The 20,920-nt window shown below is 38.7% G+C and overlaps 1 protein-coding gene across 2 annotated transcripts; it reads right to left on the bottom strand.

Moving 5' to 3' along the window:
- Window positions 1–534: 534 nt before the first annotated feature.
- LOC144521130 (6-phosphofructo-2-kinase/fructose-2,6-bisphosphatase 2-like) lies at window positions 535–19,262 on the bottom strand. 2 transcript variants are annotated; one of them, XM_078255469.1, is made up of 16 exons: window positions 19,099–19,262; window positions 17,996–18,178; window positions 16,852–16,977; window positions 16,230–16,326; window positions 15,896–15,962; window positions 15,731–15,805; window positions 13,469–13,525; window positions 13,239–13,363; window positions 12,347–12,554; window positions 11,887–12,033; window positions 11,701–11,805; window positions 11,419–11,548; window positions 7,381–7,443; window positions 7,231–7,295; window positions 4,693–4,902; window positions 535–1,838 (listed from the first exon to the last, which is right to left on the bottom strand). In XM_078255469.1, the coding sequence occupies exons 2-16, from the start codon at window positions 18,084–18,086 to the stop codon at window positions 1,785–1,787; spliced, it is 1,620 nt and encodes a 539-aa protein (XP_078111595.1). In that variant the 5' UTR covers window positions 18,087–18,178; window positions 19,099–19,262; the 3' UTR covers window positions 535–1,784. The 2 variants fall into 2 exon arrangements, with proteins under 2 accessions (XP_078111595.1, XP_078111596.1); XM_078255470.1 differs by lacking the exon at window positions 13,469–13,525.
- Window positions 19,263–20,920: the final 1,658 nt, after the last annotated feature.

Here is a 20,920-nt window from a genome sequence, read left to right as displayed (position 1 = left end):
TTCAGAACTTAACGTGCCACACAGAGCTTTGTGCGCGAGTGTGTATTTTGTACAAAGCTCAGGAGTAACTCAGTGGAAATGTTCGGAACAAAACCGTACGTCAGTGTTTTTGGAGCAATGAGATTATGTAAATCTGAAAGGATCTTATCATCAGTACAAACAGAATGGACTGTGAGAGTTGCATGAGTTGCATCATTTCTGTCTCATCCACTTTAAGAAAAAATGAAATATTACATGCTCATGACGTCAAATAATTTATATCCGTGACAGTTTAATTCAACATCTTACCATCTAATTCACAAATCTAGATTTGACTTTGGAAGACGCGTGAAATATACGCTGAGAATTCACTCTGGCTTTTATGCTCTGGTGATGTTTGTGTGTCTGGCTCTTTTAGGGACATGCAGTTTAGCAAACAGGAAGGCTACTCCCAGTGAGCTCACACACACACACAAACTTCTTCGCCAAACTAAACGGCTATCCTGAGGTCAAATATTTTTTAAACTCTGGTAAAAAACAAAACAGAAGTCAATGTAAAAAACGCATTAAATTAACTTTATTACATGAAACGTGCACGGCAGTGTGCAATAAAACATTACAGCTATTTTTAAGACATCCAAATATACTGCCAATCATTCAATTCAGGTGAAACATACTTTTGCAGATTATATTATATAATAATACTGTTGATTACTATTGTCACAACCTTATAGTCCCTTAAATAAAGGCACTTTTCACAAATATTGATTTATTGCTGATATCAAAATCATGTGAATACTAAACATTTGGTTACTATGAAGCTGGTACTTAACAAACAGTATCTTTGTTGTTTCAGGAGTACACAATTTGCTTTTCCTTATGAAGAAACTAAAATGCATTAAAAGTCATGAGCATTTTGAAATATTTGCATACATTTTTTTGAGTTCAAATGTGATCAGCTTTACATTATCACAGTAGCTATTTCAGTAGAAGGCAAAACATACAGTTACTGTAGGCATCATTTAAGAGAAGAACAGAATCATTGTCACAGAGTAAAAAATAGCACAGTAGCTGATGTCCTTTTTGTAGGGCTAGACAAAACATTTCATTACTTTTCACAGCTTGTGTCTGCCCACTGCAAAAAATTACATTTCAAAATCAAATTATTACTACATTTTGTCAGAACCACCCATGGAAGGATGCACATTACCTGGGAATGTTTAAATAGGTAACTTAAAGAACAAATCGGAGAGAAAAAACGAAGCTGTATATGGCTTCCTTTAAGAGAGGCACTCTCTTACACTTAAACTAAAGGTAGTAACTTGCATTGAGATATACAATTCACAATCAACATGTGCTATATCTAATGCAGCATAATATGACTGTAGACTACAGTATGTGGAGTGTGCTAGGAACTAATGGACAGGTTTTAAGAGTCTCTACTTACTACAAATAAACCACATTACTATAATTCTAGATATGAAGGCTTTTTAGTTCATTCATTCATGTATGTATGTATGTATGTATGTGCACACACTCACTAACACACATAACCTATTCAACAAGAAAACTAAGAATAAACACATACAGGGTTACATAGATAAGGTGTGTAATACAGTGGTTAAGAATGTAATGGCTGAAGCAGTTGGGGATTATACTGCTGGTCCTCAGAACTGGTGATACATCCATGTGGAGAAAAGCGTGATGAATGGCAAAACAAAGGTGTGAGTTATCCGACGTCAGGAGTACAGATGTTCCACATGATAGACGAGAGGAAAAGGCTGAAAATACCTCTCTGTGCTTCTTTAACTCCGAACACATTCGTCTGCGTCTGGTGCACTGAAACAGTTTACAGAGTCCTGCAGGGTACAAAGGAAAGGGAGACGGCATTAAGAAAAACACCAACTCAACAGAGGAATGAGGCGTTTGTTTTGACTGGCGCTGACTGAACTTTAGCTAATACTAAAATCTAAACTCACCAGCCCTTTACCCTTTGAACAGGCACTTCAAGAAAAGTCACTCTGTGAGCAACAACACAGGCAAAGATCACATCCAGGATGCTTGTGAAGGGCACATCTGTTCTAAACACCCGTTTACTGTAAAACATGAAACTACATCTCTGAGATTTTGTAGGGCTCTGATCTCGGGAGTAACACATCTCAATATACAGAGCACGGAAAAACAGCGGAAAAAGGGCATCTTGTCAAAATTTAGCTGAATACATCCGATTAATAATACAGTTAATTAAAATATGTATGGAGCGTAACAAAGAAACGTAAAGCTTTATGCTCTACCTCCAATTTTTTTTACTCTTACTATTTATATTTTACTTGCTTTCATTTTTAGCTCCATAGTTTTCCCATTTTTGTGGGTCTTGGCACATATATAATTATTTATCTACAGCCTTCAGACCGTTTCCTAATTATTTATGAACTTTCCCCTCCATTTACAACTAGGGACGCACCAATATTGGTACCGATACCTGGACTTTGGGTATCGACCGATGCCGAGTACCAATCCGATACCAGTGTTAAATTAATAAATGTTATGCCTCACTGTGTGGAAGTGACTGGGATCATTCTTTTATATGTTTAGGCAACATCAGGCTTTACTTAAACACTGCTTCTAAGAAAACTCCAGTGATTTTGTCCATTCTTTGATAAATAACTATCCTAACATTAAATTTGTAAAAAAAGTATATTATCATGGCTGGGTTGGCTCAGTGGGTAGAGCAGGCGCACATATACTGAGAGGTCTATGCCTTGACGCAGAGGTCGAGGGTTTGAATCTGACCTGTGATGATTTCCTGCATGTCTTCTCCCTTTCTCACCTAGCTGTCCTGTCAATTAAAAGGCAGAAAAGCCCCCCAAAAAATCTTTAAACATTTTTTTTTATATCTATCATTTACTGAATTGCTATTTATTATTAAAATAATAAATTGAGCACCAGCAACTTGGTAAATAAATGTTAATTAGACCCTTAATTAACATACGCAACCCAACATTTCAGGTGGGAAGTTGTTGAACTCTCTATTCAAAATTAACCCCCCAATTCATGCAGCACTGGCTCACAAGTGGTTATGAAGACTTAACGGGTGAAAATCTGGAATATGTTGAAAGAGGAGTATACGTAAACTGGGCCGCAAATTGCAAATAATTCATTGGTGTGTCTATGACCCTGGTTTCCACCCTAATAAAATGGATTATAGATTTGAATGTGGATCTCAAAAGGAATAACACCATTTTATTCGCTTACAGAAAAGAGACAACTAAAAGACTTTGAGAGCCTGAGGAAAGAATATGGTCTTGAAAAATCTGATTTTTAGAGATACCTGCAGATACATTATCATTAAGAACATAACTGACTAATTAAAAATTAAACAGACTTTTAACGATCCCATACTAAAGATATTTATTGCTGCCTACCAGAAAGATTCAAATAGTATATAAAATCTATAAAGCCCTTTTGAGAAAAAAAAATCTCTACAAAATACATTAAAGACGGGTGGAAAAAAAGAGGGTAATCTTACTATGTCATACGGGGTCTGGCTTGATGTATGTACATTTTTAGTGGAAATATACCAACTCCCACATATGGAGAGAGCTTGGCTGGAAGTGTCTTAGTCTTTAGATTATTTATTACACCGGAGATACAAAATGTTGGCGACAGTGTAGGCTTCAGGAAGCCAACCACTGGCTTATACTCTCACTGTGGGAGGGCCCGGTCATAAGACCTTCCTGGACCGAGCTTCACAAAACATTGGCATACTAAACGTTGATTTACCCCTGCAATTCTCCACAGTACTTTTAGGAAATGCTGATTTCCATGCGAGACAGTCTGATGAGTATTTATTAAACATTATTTTTTGGGGCTTTTCTGCCTTTATTTTGACAGGACAGCTAGGTGAGAGAGAGGGGGGTGGGGAAGACATGCAGGAAATTGTCACAGGTCGGATTTGAACCCTGGACCTCTGCGTCGAGGCATAAACCTCCAAGTATATGTGTGCCTGCTCTACCCACTGAACCAAGCTGGCCACCTGATGAGTATTTACTTGGTATATTTGACATCCACTGTAGAAAAGAAAATCACACACAAGGCACCAGATGCTTCCTGGAATACAGGAGTGGCTAGATTTAGTAAATAACATTTATGTTATTCTCTCTTCGCCATTCAGAAAAATGTTTTCATTCAACTTTGGACTAAGTGGGTAAAGCCCTTACTGCCCAACTTCGTTGAGATACTGAATAAATGAGTAATGTTTTACTTTTCAAAGGACCCTGGAAAAATGACTGTAATGTTGTTTGAAGACTTTGATTTTGTTTTTCTCTGTCAATGGTATGGTTTTTAATATTTACTATTCTTAAATCCCTCCCAGATCTTACCACCCTTTGTTTTATGTAAACACTCTGCACCGTACACCTTACCTCTCCCAAACTGTATTAAGTTCCTGTCGTCTTTATGTTTGAAATGGAAAAATGGACAGCAGAATAAAAAATGACACAGATATTGCTTTGATGTAAGTTTTGTTATTTACACTGCTACAAATTGGTCTAAACTTTTCAACTACACACATATATACTATACAAAATTCCAGTATATACGTATGTTATATAAACATACAATAGAAGCTATTTGAGTCTGTATATTAGTATCGGATCGTTACATCCATAATTACAACATCTTTAAACCTCTAATATATACAGTAATACTCACTACATTGTCCTTGCTTTGTAGCAGCTCTGCACCCTCAGACACCTCCGAGAATTGCATGCTGGGTAAAGTGGGGGCCTGGGACATGCGTGCCTGTGGAGGGTTGCCCATGCTGTAAAGACGAGGTCGTTTAATCTGGTCTTGGCTGGACAACGGAGTGAAGCTGTTCCGTCGGAGGAAAGCTGGCGGCACAGAATCTGTGCTGACTTTATTCTGGTCAGTGAAGAACAGACAGACAAGATGGGCTGATTAACACATGCTTTTTTATTATGTATAATCAAACCTCTCCTACTGAAGGTCTGAAATCACTGTGTCCCGTGTAAGTGAGTGTGAGAGGGCAAAGAAAGAAAAACAACCGCTGAGACAAACAGCCATACATATAAAAGTCATTGTTATGTTGGTCTCAGCAGACAGGATATATCTCACCCCATTTAACAAGAGGTTTCTCCATAAATGTGTGTATGTGTTAACACCCACTCTGTCTAGGACTTTTGGTTGAAACACTGGGCAGTCTTTAGCACAAACTCTACAACCTGGAAACATATATGAAGCTGGCTCATTAGGAAATAAAGACAAAAGGCACTAAGTGTGACATTTGGATTCCCTGACTAAACACAGACTTTCTGTGCGGCATTTCAAGTCGGCTCACTAACTGTAACAACAGAGTACAAAAATGTAATTTTCCCCTTGGGGGATCAATAAAGTATGTATTCTTCCTCTTCTTCTAATGAACATTCAGTCACTCAGTCGAAGTTCACTGTTGGGGAATGGAGTTTGAAACGTCCAGGGGCCAGATGTAAAAATTATGCATATGCACACAAACCATGCATACAGTACAGTATGCCACTTTCCACACATACACTGGTATTTGTAAAAACAGATCTTGTGCTGAAAATGTGCATACCTCACACATCCTTCAGTCAATGCTAATGGTTCCTAGAGAGAGCCAAGGGGGATATGATGAGGTGAATATGGATTCTAATAATAAAGCAGTGTTCATTTTATAATTATCTTTAATTACATTGGAGGCATGATTTAATTTCCCTGTTTTTATGGGGTTTTTTTTTTTGGGGGTTCTTGACAGAACTGGTGTAACTGGGTCAGGTTTGTGGGCCTTCTTGATTGAGATCAGGGCTTTGTGATGGCCACTCCAATACCTTGACTTTGTTGTCCTTAAGCCACTTTGTAACTAATTTGGAGGTATGCTTGGGGTCATTGTCCATTTGGAAGACCCATTTGCGCCCAAGCTTTAACTTCCTGGCTGATGTCTTCAGATGTTGCGTCAATATAGCCACAACATTTTCTTTTCCCATGATGCCATCTATTTTGTGAAGTGCACCAGTCCCTTCTGCAGCAAAGCAGCCCCACAACATTATATTACCACCCCCATACTTCACAGCTGGGATGGTGTTCTGAGGCTTCAAAGCTTCGCCCTTTTTCCTCCAAATATACCGTTTATCATTATGGCCGAACAGTTCAATTTTTGTTTCGTCAGACCACAGGACATGTCTCCAGAAATTAAGATTTTTGTCCCCATGTGCAGTTGCAAACTGTAGTCTGGCTTTTTTATGGTGGTTTTGAAGTAATGGCTTTCTTCTCTCAGAGTAACCTTTTAGCTCATGGTGGTACAGGACTCGTTTTACTGTGGATAATGACACTGTCTTACCAGTTTCAGCTAGCATCTTCACAAGGTCTTTTGCTGTTGTCCTTGTATTGATTCGCACATTTCGCACCAAAAAACGTTCCTCTCTGGGACTCAGAATCCGTCTCCTTGCTGAGCGGTATGATGGTTGTACATTCCCATGTTTTTTATACTTGCGTATTATTGTCTGAACAGATGAATGTGGGACCTTCAGGCATCTGGAAATTGCGCCTAAGGATGAGCCACACTTGTGGAGGGCCACAATTCTTTTCCTGATGTCTTGTCATGATGTCAAAGAAAGAGGCTCTGTGTTTGAGGTGTGCCTTTATATGCATCCACAGGTGTGCCACCAATTAACTCAAATGGAATCAATTAACCTATCAGAAGCTTCTTAAGCTCAGAATGGAATCATCTGGAGTTTTCTTTTTGTTTGTAAGACACAATAAACTTAGTGTATGTATACTTCTGACTTTGATGAAAGTGATAAATAAAATACATAGAAATTCTCCCTCGCTCGATTCTGACATTTAACAAATGCAAAAAAATATGTTAATATGTATTGATCTAAAACAGAAAAAGTTTACTCTGATTTAATGTATGACAGTAAAGAAATAAAAGTGTTTGTGTTTTTTTCTGAAGTGTATGTAAATATCTGGTTTCAACTGTAGCTCCTGAAAGCAGAATAAGAAACAGAAGTGTGTCATTTGAGTTAGAATTCTTAAATATAGCCGTGGTTTAGAGCGGTTTTTCCAGTCATCAGCGTAGGAGTGGTGACTGGTCCTACAGGCTGCATGCACTGAGCCCATGCCCTACACTTAAGTTTTGGTTGACAGTGACAACTTCAGGAAAAGTCACAGCATGTTTGTGACAGATCATAATAAAACAGGTCACAAGCTTACCAATGGTCTGTCCCTGTGAGTGTTGACAGCCTCCACCTTCAGGTCAAACATGTCCACTTTACAACCTAAAACAGAGAGACAGGAGAAAAAATACGTCACAACCCAACAAATAAAGACATTTATTGACTTATGGGCAGCGAAGTGACTTACCATAAGCCACAGGAGTGAGTTTTAGGACAGTGTGCAGGGGACACTTCAAGTAGGGTAGATCATCTGTGCAAACAAAAAAAAAAAACTTAAAACTTTCGGTGTCAGTCATGTTTGTGTTTTTCTCAAATGTTTGGGACAGTACATGAAGCTGTATTATGACTGCACTTCTACATGTCCAATACGGGGGTGCAATGGGATGAAATGCCAGTCAGAGCTGCACCAACACCGTTTGGTTTCTGCAGTCATCAAACTGTGGTTGAGACTTTAAACAGATGCCGCAGACGTGACCACTTTCTCGGCTGACTGACGAAACCCTCCATCTGCCCATGCCTAATGATGGATTTGAGCAGCATTTTCCACTCTAACAGGTTTGTTATTTTTCACTTTGTTCCTATTTCCACACATTGATACATATGCTTTATTTAATCCATCATACCATCCTTTTTCATAGACTGAAATATCAACCCTATAACTTAACTAGAGATTACACAGTTCTCCAAAGGCAAAGAAGATATGTTAGTATTTACGATCCACCCGGAATTTCTGTCATCGAGTGCTATAGCATTTGCTTCATTGTTAGCTTGACGAGTATTCCTCATTAGGTGGAAGGCTACCTGCCCTACCTCTTTTATACAATGGATCAAGGAGATTGTGATGTGTCTTCAAATTGAGAAACTGAGATTCACTTTGAATTGCCTTGTTGCTGGAATGTGCTATATAGATAAACTTGCCTTTAAGTGGATCACTTAAAAAACAGAACAAAATTTGGTTTTCCTTTATTGAATATGTGGAGAATCTGTCCTTCGCATCTTTTTAGCGCCATGATGTTGTTATTGTTTTATCAAAATTTGAATGCATACGGATACTGTTTGTTATATTTTTAATTATATTTTTTTTGCCTTGATCCTTGAATCTTTGCGGTACACTCCCATACCAAGATCCAAAATTTCCAGAAGCATTGGGGTGTTGAGTAAAGTCAGACACTTCCTAAATTATAGATCTATGACCACTCTCTACAGAACGCTGATACTACCATATTTAACGTACTGTGTTGAGATTTGGGGCAATGCCTGTAAAACCACTCTACAGACAGTGTGCACAGTTCAGAAAAGAGCTATACGAATTGTGAATAATGTCGGCTTCAATTATCATACTAATTCTTTATTTCTTAAGTCAAACACACTGAAATTCATGGACCTGGTGAACCAAAATACTACGTTAGTTCTATATAAGGCCCGAAATAATCTACTGTGATGGCAAATTTACATTTAAGCATGATTCTCTATATTATTTGTATAATTTATTTTACTGTTCTCTCACAATACTGGAAGGGAGTTTTTCTTATTCTCACATGTTGAAAGTAAGAGCGACAAAGTCTGGGAACATAATGTGTACGCTGAACAGATAGGGGCTACAAGGTCACCCTGAACTATCTATTATTTCTCCCTGGATAGTTGAGACTTCTCACATAGTTGAGATAAACGGGATGTCTAAACCTCGGGGTAGAAAGTGCTACAGAGGGGAAGAAGTAAAGTGGCTCCTGAATGTCTGACTATGTTTGATTGTAAGAAATGTTGAGGCATGTTTAGAAAGGGGGGGCATGTCTTTCTATCTCACTATCTCTGTGCTTTTTCTTATTCACTGAACAGACCTTACACTTAAGCGCTGCGTGCCTTTTGTGAACTGTGTGCGTCCTTGTAAACTTGCAAGTTTATAATAAAATACAAAAACCTAACTTGGTTTAGTCTTCGACTGTCCTTATTTTGTATCACCTTCCTATTTTAAAACATCTACACCTGCTGTATCGAAAACTTCCACCACACTACTTCCCCCCCCCAACATTCAAACCATGTTTAGAGAAAGAGAAGGGGGTTACGCCCTCAGAGGCGACCTAAATTGGAAACAAGTTATGGAACGCATCGCCAAGGGAATTAAAACATATCGGGAATGTTTTTAAATTTAAAAAAGGGTTCGAAGATATGATACTAGATAAGTATAGAAATTGAGTAATTATTGTGTGCGAAGGTGGATGATCATGTTGATGATGATAAGCATCATTACCATTATGGTTGTCATCATTAATTATGATATTTACCTTAAGGTGGCAAGTGCAATGTATAAAAGCACTGACCCTAAATGGGTATATGTAGGTGTGTATGAATGTCTGTATGTGTGTCTGTGGGTATGATGTAGGTATGTATGTACGTAGGTATGATGTAGGCATGTTTTGATTCATTTTTTTTTTCTTTCTTTTCTTTCCGTAAATTTCTTTTATCTTTTTTGTCTTGTCGATTTTATTTCCTTGAAAATGAGTTTGTTATTTTAAAAATGTGACAAGGGGGGGGCTTATATAAGCTGAAGCTTCTGTATATAAAGTGTCCACTGCAATATGACAGGCTTGTTCTGTCATTAAAATATATGAATGGACTTTGTTACTCTCAACATGGGGAGTCTGCAATCGTCTATCTGTTTGCATTTTTATTTTTTGTCATTGCTGTTGTTTATATATATGCCGTTGTCAATACTGTTTTGTTTAATTGGGAAAAATGTATAAATAGTGTCCTAAAATCATCATGTAGACGGTCCTGAAGCACTCCTTGCCGTATCAACACCGGAACTAAACAGAGCTGAATAACAGAATTTTTATGCATTTCTTTCACATCTACTGCAGTCAGATTCACGGTGTTCACTTGGAAGGAATCACTTCACATGGCTAGGCACTTTTAATGACATTTTGAACATGTTAAGAGGCTAAAATCAAGTTTAAAACGTGCCCTGTTTAAGCCTGCTAGCAGGAGGATAACACGGTGTAGGCAGCACCGATTGTTTTCGTTTTTTCTCGCTACTGACAGCACTCCAAATTTAAAAACAACAGAGCTACATGTTGAAATCGACCGTAATTCTCCTTTAATCTGTAAATAAGACTCTTTGTAGTCTGTAATAGTTCTTTGTTTGGGTCGAGCCAAATGCTCTGGGTATAGCTGAGAAGGTCTGCTTTGGCCTGGAACTTAGGGCACCACCTGGTGGGTGATACAACACCACCGACATCAGATGAAGCCTACTAAATTACAACCAACCAGTTTGATTAGCATAAATCACCAAAGTTTGTGTGACTATTTTGCAACAGCCGGGTGCTACTGTACTGTGCCTGCGTTAGTTAAAGTGCTCATATTATGCTTTTTGGCTTTTCCCCTTTCCTTTATTGTGTTATATATCTTGTTTGTGCATGTTGTAGGTTTACAAAGTGACTTACCATCTCCAACAGAAAACACAGTTCACAAACTGCTCCAAACAGCTCTATTATAGTCCACCCTTTACTTCCGTGACGAACGTGTGTCACTTTGTAACACGTTATAATGCTCGTTATAATTCACATACAAACTCTAAATACAATTATGAACCTGAAAATGACCATAATATGAGCACTTTAGGATTTCCACATTGGATGTGTCTTGTGCAGTTGTGCCATTTATTTGTATTGTTTTTTTTTTTACAAAATACAAACACCTCTCAGTCTCATGGTCACAAAAATGCCTACATGTAGTGTTGCATGTCTTCTTCACACCAACAAAACGAGGCCCTTTTACCCGTTTTGTTCATCATGAAGTAGCACTCAAACATTGGAGCTGCCAATTTCTTTTTTTCGGTCTTTTTCTGGACATCTGCTGACTGGAGTGGAGCATTTTGCATTTAGTTAGCTTTGTATCATAAATGCAGATGCTTTACTGTCTCATTAAGGTTTTGATATATCGGTCTTTCATGTGGTTTTTGAATATCTCTCCAGTGTGTCTTCAACAGCCTCTGCAAAAACATTCAGTTTAATTTGACACTGACTCAGGGGAACAATATGACCTTGAATTACCTCACTAACTCTGTGGTTTAAGCACTGTTAAATAAGTTTCACTTAAGTGAAATTTTCATATAAGTTTTAGATAAATGGTAAAAAAAGAAAGAAAAAGAGCAGTATACTGTAAATATGTCTGTATAATGTGAGGCTTTTGTCTAGGCATGTATCATGTTTCTGTTTGTGTATGTAACCTGCGCTCTTGTCGAGGAAATAGGCGAGCAAGCAGCGCATGACAGCCTGATGACAGATGACCAGCACGTTGCCCTGTCGCTCCAGCTCCATGATGACTGGCTCCAGTCGCTGAACCAGGTCCTGGTAGGACTAGAGCCAAAGGTACATGCAATTTAGTTCGGTTTGATTTTGTAGAAGATTGTTTTCCAATTTATTATCAAAAAAAACAAACAGCAACACAATGGCCAAAAGCATTACAGACCCTAACAGGTACAATAAAAAGGGAAAGTGAAGGCTTTTACCTCTCCTCCAGGGTAGCGGTAATGGTACTTGTCCTGGTCCCTCATGGCAAACTCCTCTGGGTATGTTTCCTTAATCATTTCATAGGACATTTCTTCACACACTCCCTGAAACACAAAGTAATAAAAACACTCAATACACCCTCACAGTTTGTGTCTGTCTCTTCAGGTATACGTCGGAGGACGTACAGCATCTATTTCATTAAGGATCTTCCACTGCTCGTAGGGAACTCCCAGCTCCTCTGCCGTCTGAATGGTTCGTCTCAGCTGGCTCGTCCAAACTTTCAGGTCTGACAGACGGTGCTCTTCCACAAAACCCTTCAGTGCTGCTGAAAACTGACAAAGACAACACACAAAAGAAACATTTATGCTGTAGAACTGACACCTAAACACAAAACAGAAGTTACACCGTGTGCCCAGTAATGGCCTCTAAAATCTGTTGATTTGTAGCAGCAGGATTTCATTCGCGCCATCTACAGTAACTGGATTCATGCTAGAAAATGTGTAAACAATGTGTTATTGTTACTACAACGTGGTATTAAATAAGTGCATTCCACAAAATGTCAAACACTTCCTTTAAGACATTTGGAGATGCTGCCATCTTTATTGAGTTTACAAATGTAAGAGTGAGATTAATTTGTAAGAGCACCTGTTTCCCTCGCTCTGACAGTTCAGAGTCTCCCCCGATGCGTCCCTCCACATTGTAATGGCTCTCTCCGTGCCGACAGAGGTAGATGGAGTGGGAGTGTACGTGGATGTTCATGAGGTAGTACACTATTTTACTTTGGATGTAGTCCTGCACCCGGTTGACCAAGAAACGACGGCCGACGTTGATGACCTGGATGAAGGACAGGTTGCTGTGAGTCAGAGCGAAAAGAGGACAACACAAAGTGAGTCAATACACACAGTAACTGAAGACATTGACTAGTGACTCAAGGGTAGGGAAGGCATATCTTGTACTTTTGGGGTAGTCTAAATATCCTGATATTTCTTCTGTGTCATTACCAGTGACAAGGTTCGGGAAGACCAACAAATATCCCTCGTCTCTTCAAACAAAGATCAACAAAATGAAGTATGTGTGACTATTCTCAATTAGGTTGCTAAGTTTTTGAATACACGTATTAAGATACGTATAATGTGGTTTTGCATCTACAAATATTATCAGTTCATTTATAAAGAAATCAAACAAATCACAGACAGTCTCTGAATCAGTTTTTCTGGAATCGCATGAGCTAAATTTCGGACTAACAATTACCACTACTTTTGGATTTACCGTATATCAGCTACACAAATCAAAACCCATTAAATAGCAGAGAACCGGAACTGGATTAAAAATGAGCTGTTTCCTGCTGAACAGTTTCTGCAAGCACATGTTCCTACCAACACAAAGCCCATCATCTACAAGACCAACAACAGGAGAGTATTTAGGACATTTAGCCCTAAATAACTTGTAATGTGTTGAGAAGCATTAATCAATTTCAAGGCAAAAAGTAAAAGAAAAGCAGCTCGTAGCGTAACTCCTTAACAAAATGACTTCTTACTTGTCGTGTTCGTCCGGATCCAGAGGTTGGTATGTCACTTTATAACATTCTATTCTCTTCAGAAAGTCCTCCATAACACTTTCTCTGTCCCTCTCAGGGTAATCTGGGCTGGACACCTTCACATCCTTTGTGAAAGAGACATTTGTAGAGATGATTCACCATGACATCTCACAATTCAAGGACAAACCTGTGCTCATAATTAAGCTTAAAAGCATAACAGCATAATTTACCAGGATATTTGTAGCGATGACATCTGGATCGTCACATATTGATTCAACAAAAAACACCTAACAAAAGACGTCAATCATTAAGAAATTCAGAAATCATGTGAAAATTAGAGCCCGACCGATATTAGGCATTTTACAAACTATCGGTATCGGCATTTATAATGGCCGATAAATGAATATTTAAAAAAATAAAATAAAAACAGATGAAACACCCTTCAACCATGTTCTGAGTGTTGGCGTTGCATAGTTTGTCCACCAGAGGGCGCTCTACAACGGTCCTGTTGGCAACACTTGTGTTTAGCCCTTTAAGTTTCATATCTTAAGTTTGTATTTTTATACATTTTATTTATCAGAATTTTAATATATTTTGATGTTCCTCTGTTCTGTTGTGACAGTAAAACAAACAAGTTTATTTTTAAACTGCATTATCATATTATTTTAGTGAGGACTCAAAAATAACTACAAATAACTAATGTTAGGGAACAGGGTGGGAAATTACCACCCGCCACCAGCCAAAGTACGTGGCGGGTGACTTTGCCTTGTATACCAGCCACAGTGGCGGGTGGATTGTAAAACATTCCTTGTAACGGATTGCTAAGAAACTATTCACAATGCTTATAGGAGTCGCGTTACGTTACTGCTAATGAATGCCCAACATTTCCGGATTTTGCTGCTTCATAATAAAAAACATTCAAATACCAAAATAACGGAGGACTTTCTTGTGAATAACTTGAAATGAAACAGCCAGGGCTTTGACCACGCATATTTCCGTCAACTCCAGACTTTAGTCAAGCAGTTTTCAGCGCTAGTCCGTGACACCGTGTAGCTGAGCTGAGGTACAGACGAAACAAAAAATGATCAGTTAAAAACGTGACGACATATCCCCGGTGTTAAGAGGCCCGCCGCGGAGTCAGCATTAGCTATGAATGTACAAACTGTTGAGGGCGAAGTAAAGAAAAAGAGAAGGTAGCCTACTTTTTGAACAAGTGGCGCATTGACAAAACGTACAGCGAAAGACCATGCCAAACATTTCAGACCGTCCTGCCAACCTGTAATAAACATCAATGTAACAATTTTTCAGTCGCTGAAAGCTGCTGCTGTTTTAATCCTGTCAGCTCTCTGCTGCTCAGTTCCACACACCCCCCCACACCCACACCCACACCCCCACACCCACACCCACCCACACCTACACACACCCACCCACACACACACCCACACCCACACCTACCCACACACACACACACACACACACACGGTGGATGCAGGAAAAAACAGATGAGACGTACGCAATGACCTAAACTGTGGACAGCTACGGTCGTTATTGTAAGTGCAATGATAAGTTTAAGTCCAATAAGTACTTTATCAAACCGTATGAATGTGTCCCAGGCCAGGTTAGGAAATTAACTAACGATGTCAAGATCAACAAGCCACTGACAGAAATGTTCAAATTTGATTCATTCAATAAATTATTATTTTTTGTCTTAAATCCACCAACCATTTTCATATTATACCAACATTTGCAGCATCCTGAGCCTTTTTGGTAAGGTTACTAGGAAATCTCAGCCCAGAGTAGTTTTTTTCTCCCCAAAATAAGTTTCCTATTTATTTTTAAAGAACTATACAAAAAAAGCAACTTTCACTGTCTCTCGCAACTTCATTGCAACAAAAATACAAAAGACATCGCAACTTTTATCGCAAAAAGCTCCCGCAAAATCAGGCATTTTGGGCCGCAACAATCTCAAAAAAAGGCTGCGAAATCCTGGAGGGACTGTTTAATGCTATGTTACTGAGAGATGAGTCAATATTTTTTTTGTTCATTAAATTACTGTAGAATATGACCAAACACAATTTTACCATGGTCTCGCAGGCTTTTTTTCACATCACTTTTTATTTACCTATATTAATAAAATGTGTATTAATAATAAAAAATAATGTATTGAAGCGATTCAAAATCTGCTAGTGCACTTTCTTTGATAAATTTGAATTCCGGAAAAAGTGGCTGGTAAAAAATATAAGTGGCTGGTAAAATTGGGCATCCACCAGCCACAGTGGCTAAAAAGTTAATTTCCCACCCTGTTAGGGAAATCTGTTTATGTTTTGTTATGTGTTTCTGGATTTATTTTTTTAAACATATATCGGCCGATATATCGGATTTTTAAATCACCAAATATTTGTATGGATATCGGCCTGAAGAATCCTTTATCGGTCGGGCTCTAATGAAAATATACTGGGCTTAAATAACTGATTCATCAATGTCATGCTGACCTTGTATGAATTATCCTTTGCAAAATTAAGGATGAGGTCCCGCCTCTCTCTGGTGGTGTTGGTGGCATCAAAAACCTGACAGACAACACAAGACCAAATCAAATGACAATTAATATCTATTAACAGCGTTAACAGATGCACTGTTCAGTGTTTTTGTGTGCTCACAGCGATCTGGCCTCCCTCCTCATCAAGATAGGCCTTGACATCCTCCAGTGCCACCAGAGCAAACTGTCTGTGGAAAACATAATGAGAAAATTGATCAGAAAATAAACTAGCTTTTAAATGTAACTTAAAAGACATAATGTGCTGTAATAAGTGTAGCCCCATTTGTTAAACAAACACCATGCAGTCAACAGAGGCATTTGCATGGAAAAGTGATCAGGTGTTTTAATTGGGGGGTAGTAATCACGACCCTGTAACACATGCAGAGGGACGAATGGGGGGGAAGGAGTCAATCTACTGCACCAAAGGAGGTCAACACAAAAAGAAACTCTCTTACTTTCTAATTTGCATTGCTTCTTTATTGTCATGTCTGAAGAAGTCATACGACTTGTATGACTGCACTGCTTCTCTCCTATAAACTCCAAGGTTAAATACTGTAAGGCAACCAGAGAGGGGGGGGGGAGAGAGAGAGAGAGAGAGAGAGAGAGAGAGAGAGAGAGAAAGACATGCAAAGCAGTAAAAACGATCACTGTTTCGAGGCCTTCATCTCAACTGAGTCTGCCAAACCAGTTCTCCTGCATTCCATTTGGGTGAAAACATAAACTACAAACAGAGCCAGCTCATAGGAAGTGGTGACATAAATATAACTATAAATGAACACAGCATTGCCTTAAGCACAAGATTTCCAGTAAGGTAATACCTCTGAATGCCATTAGAGTCTTCATAAAAGGAACTATTTATTATGGTGCCACTCTAAATTTAAACTACCTGCAGAGGCATATCTGCACTGAATACATAGAGTGTCCCCTCCAAAAATAACAATACTTTCATTTTACAGTCACTTTGATATTTTACAGAGGCACTGTTTTTTTTTTTTTTTTTTTTATTGGTTGCATTTCCCATGGATGGATCAAGCGTCCATGCATAAAACTAAAAACATGTATTGCTTCTGTACTGACCCTTAGTTGGCACTCCAATCCAGTTGAGGTAGCGTGTCAGCTTCTTGGACATGTAGGTTTTCCCTCTAGCAGGCAACCCAATCATCACTATCACAGTTGGAGAATTGGTCATGTAGGAGGCCCAAGCTGCAGTTTTGACACACACACACACACACACACACACACACACACACACACACACACACACACACACACACACACACACAGAGATTTTAGTTATTAAGCATACAACAATATTTCAAACTGTTAAGTGTTTAACAATTACCTTCACTTTACTTTAAACTTGCCCCTAAAATGTCATGGTTGTAATAATAGGGCAGATATGCATACTGTATACACACACACACGTACAGTATTTACTGACAGCAAGGAGAGGGAGGGTTATGAAATAATTCAATGCCACCCCTGCAGTGTTCATGTCCCTCATACCATCGACATCTCACGACTGTTGTTTAATGTTTCTTAAAGACCTGCTGCTTAGCAACCCAGTTTAGTAACCCAGTGTAACCTTGTTGGCTGGAACATGAAATGGAAAATATTTCTACAGAATTCCTTTCTCCCTTTTCTTTTCAGTGTGCTCAAAAGACTATCCGAGCTCAGGGGAAACAAATCTATCAAAACAAAGACGTGGCGAGACAAGACTTGACTCGAGATTCTACGTACAGATATCTGCAATAGGAATGGTATTGCATGCAACACATATTGATGGAATCTTTTCAGCTTCCTGATGAATGATTCCTCAAAGTCTGACTGTGAAATTAAAACAAAGTCAAGCTCAATGACATTTTTACCGGCTGAATCTAATGTTGACCTTTCTCACTGCAGTATTACTGTGCTTCAAAGGGTGCAGTGTGTGTTGTAGTACCTGTTTTACAAATACACCCACACACTGTATACATATACTAATAATGGCAGGTGTGTCAAAGTTGACATTTAACAAATCAGTGCCTGCTGGAACCTTGTCACTTTTCTTTACTCGTGGCCAACAGAGCAGGAGAACAAGTTTACAATTCACAGCACATTGTTACTGCATTATATTAAATAATGTAATAGTTAAGGAGTACATAATTACTATAGAACAGATTAGTGCCTCAGATAATGAGTCAACATTTCACCTTAAGGGCACAGGAAAAACCAAACTCACAGCACTTCTTCTCATTGGCCCTGAGGTCTGTCCTTTTGACCTCGGCTGAGCCGTCTGAGGCAGCCGCAGGTCTCTGCTGCCTGGCAGCCATGCCACGTCTGTCTGATCCGTGTCCTGCTTTCCTGTCTCGGGCCGGCCTGGGGACAACGAGCTCTGGTCACTGGCAAGATGAGGTCAGCATCTCTGTTGAGGACAAGACTTTGCTGTATCATATCAAAATAATGAGTGGTGATACATCAAATGCCAACTGATCCAATGTAAGGTGATAATTCTGTCATGTATTTTAGGATGCTGAAGACATACAGGGATTACAGAAACAAGCTCACTAAGCTCATAATGAACTCACCAGTGCTTGAATCATTAGTCAGTTATTAAATTAGTTGATCAGACAATAATACATGGTCCTCTCTTCATCTGTGAAGAATTGCTTGCTCACTTGTTTTAGGGCTGCAACTATCAACAACAACTATCATTTTCTGTTGCTTATTTTGTAGCTTAACTGTTGGCCGTTTGATCTATAAAATGTGAGAAAATAGTGGGGAAATGCCTTTTATACATGTCATTCATGGGAAATGTCCATCATAATTACCAAAGCCCAAGCTGGCAGGTTCACATATCTTGTTATTTTGTCTAACCAAATGTACAAAACCAAAAATTCCGTTTAACATCATATATGACTTAGAAATCTGGCAAATATCTACAATGGAGAAGCTTGAACCAGTGAATTATTGGCATAATATGCAATCGTTTTAGGTTGTAGCTAACGTGCCGAAATCTGTCAGTGTTGTAACGGTAACGGCATTGTAGTTTTAGCGCCTTAACTCATTAGTTACTGGTTTCCAAATATACCCTCCCCTCGTGCCCTTATACTATCCAAGGCACAATGAGAGATTTTTGGTTAGGGTACAAACCACAAATACCAAGCTAGTTAAATATAAGTTGTATCACTGTGTCATCCTGTCACATTCACAGCAGAGCTGTCTGATAACGTAAACTCTTAGCATGCAAAGTTAATCACTTCTGCTTTGACGTAAATAAGTGTCGTTTAAAATAAAATAAAGCAAGCAAAGCGGGGGATTAAAACCCTAAATGTATAAACTTACCACAAATCAGCAGGTGTCGGGTAATATTCGCTATATTTTATTTGTTACAATGGTGCCATCAGTTGGCTTCATGGATGTATAATATATTAGCTATATAAGACAAGATATGGTTGGCTTTCACTATAGGCTTTCACCGACTCCTTCTTCCCGGATGTTTAAGCTCCTCCTTGACTTGATTTGCGTGTCCTAGAGGCATGACCCGCCCTACTCTGTCTCTGATTGGCTAATCTTCGTTGACTTCGTTGGTTGGATTGGTTAGGTTTAGGCATGAGTAATCAGATTGGTTAGAGTTAGGGTAAGAATGCCAGGGTAAACCAATCAGAGGCAGAGTAAGGCAGAGTAGGGCGGGGCATGTCTTCGCCATTGTCACTGCTCCATTTGCACTCGACTCACATCCATAGACATATATAAAATCCTCACATCGGGCAGTGACCTTACTGTCGATGGCAGTGACAGCCATCACCGCTGTCAACCTAGCAGCATCCGGTTGTGCTTTCCAAATTAAAACCTTGTAAAGCCAGCATCTCTCCGGAATACTTTGGCTCTTTTTATTAACACCAACTAGTATTAATGCAAAAATAAAATACACCTGTCAGGGTAACACTCGATTTGTTTTGACACATTATAGCCTGTGATAGAAGAAGTATTGAGATCTTTACTGAGATCTTGTATTACAAGTAAAAATCCTGCATGAAAAATAAGTAATGTGAGCACAGCAGCAAAATGTACTTAAAATATCAAAAGTGCTCTATATGTAAAATAGCATAATTCAGAGTGTTATATTTATGATACATATTGTTGGATTATTATTACATACATTTTAGCAATTTGATATACTGTTGTATTATATTCTATAAACTGATTATATGGTTTGTAAAATGATAATCTAAAAGGTAACAAGTGACAATAGCTATTAAATAAATACATTGTAGTAAAAAGTACATTATTTCCCTTAGACATTAGTGAAACAGGAAAGGGCCTTCCCCAAACTGCCACAAAGTTGAAAGCAATTTGAACTAAGATAACTAGAAGAACATCCCTAGACCAAAAGCATAGTGTGGACTGTGGTGGCCACATACTTTTGGTCAGTTCATGTCTGTTCGTATGTATTTATATTGCTGTTATACCTAGGAAGAGTATTATTTGTATGACCATGTACTAAGGTGGACCAAATTAAAATGTTTTGCCGACCCTTGTTTTATTTTAAGTTATAAAACAATGAAAACAACTGAGCACAAACAAAAAAAAACTGTGGGATCACAAAGACAGGTTTCCTGGACACTGTTTGTCTGCTCCAGATCCAAGAACAACAATTAGTAGAATTGAGGTAATTTGTTTAAACATATTTCAGCGGAAAAACATACATGGATTCCAAAATTGAGTGGCACTCCTCTTTAATTCTACATATTATTTCACACAGAAAATATGCCCCGTAACTCATTGCAATCACAATTCTTTATTTTCATAAAAAGAAACTAGCCTCACAGTGTCTAACTAATACACCATAACATTAAACAACCCTTTGTCTGTAAGATATGTGCTTATTTTGTAAAATAATGTTCGTCAATACCAAATAATCTGGTACAACATTGTTTTTGCTCCTTTTCCTAGCTGGATCTCTGACAGGACAGGTGCCAAGAGAGAGATGGCCACGGAGGTGGGTAGCCTACTGAAGTCAGAATGGGCTTATCATTCTCAGTGCAAACACAATGACTCAGTCTGTACCCCAAAGATATTCCTAGATAAATTGCAGAAATCACTCAACCGGAGAATATTGCCTCGTCCACATGGTGGTTGAATAGCACATCCACATAATTTGCCT

The sequence above is a fragment of the Sander vitreus genome, chromosome 7 (genome assembly GCF_031162955.1).
Source record: "Sander vitreus isolate 19-12246 chromosome 7, sanVit1, whole genome shotgun sequence".
Lineage (NCBI taxonomy): Eukaryota > Metazoa > Chordata > Actinopteri > Perciformes > Percidae > Sander > Sander vitreus.
This window is presented reverse-complemented; position numbering and strand designations above follow the sequence as displayed.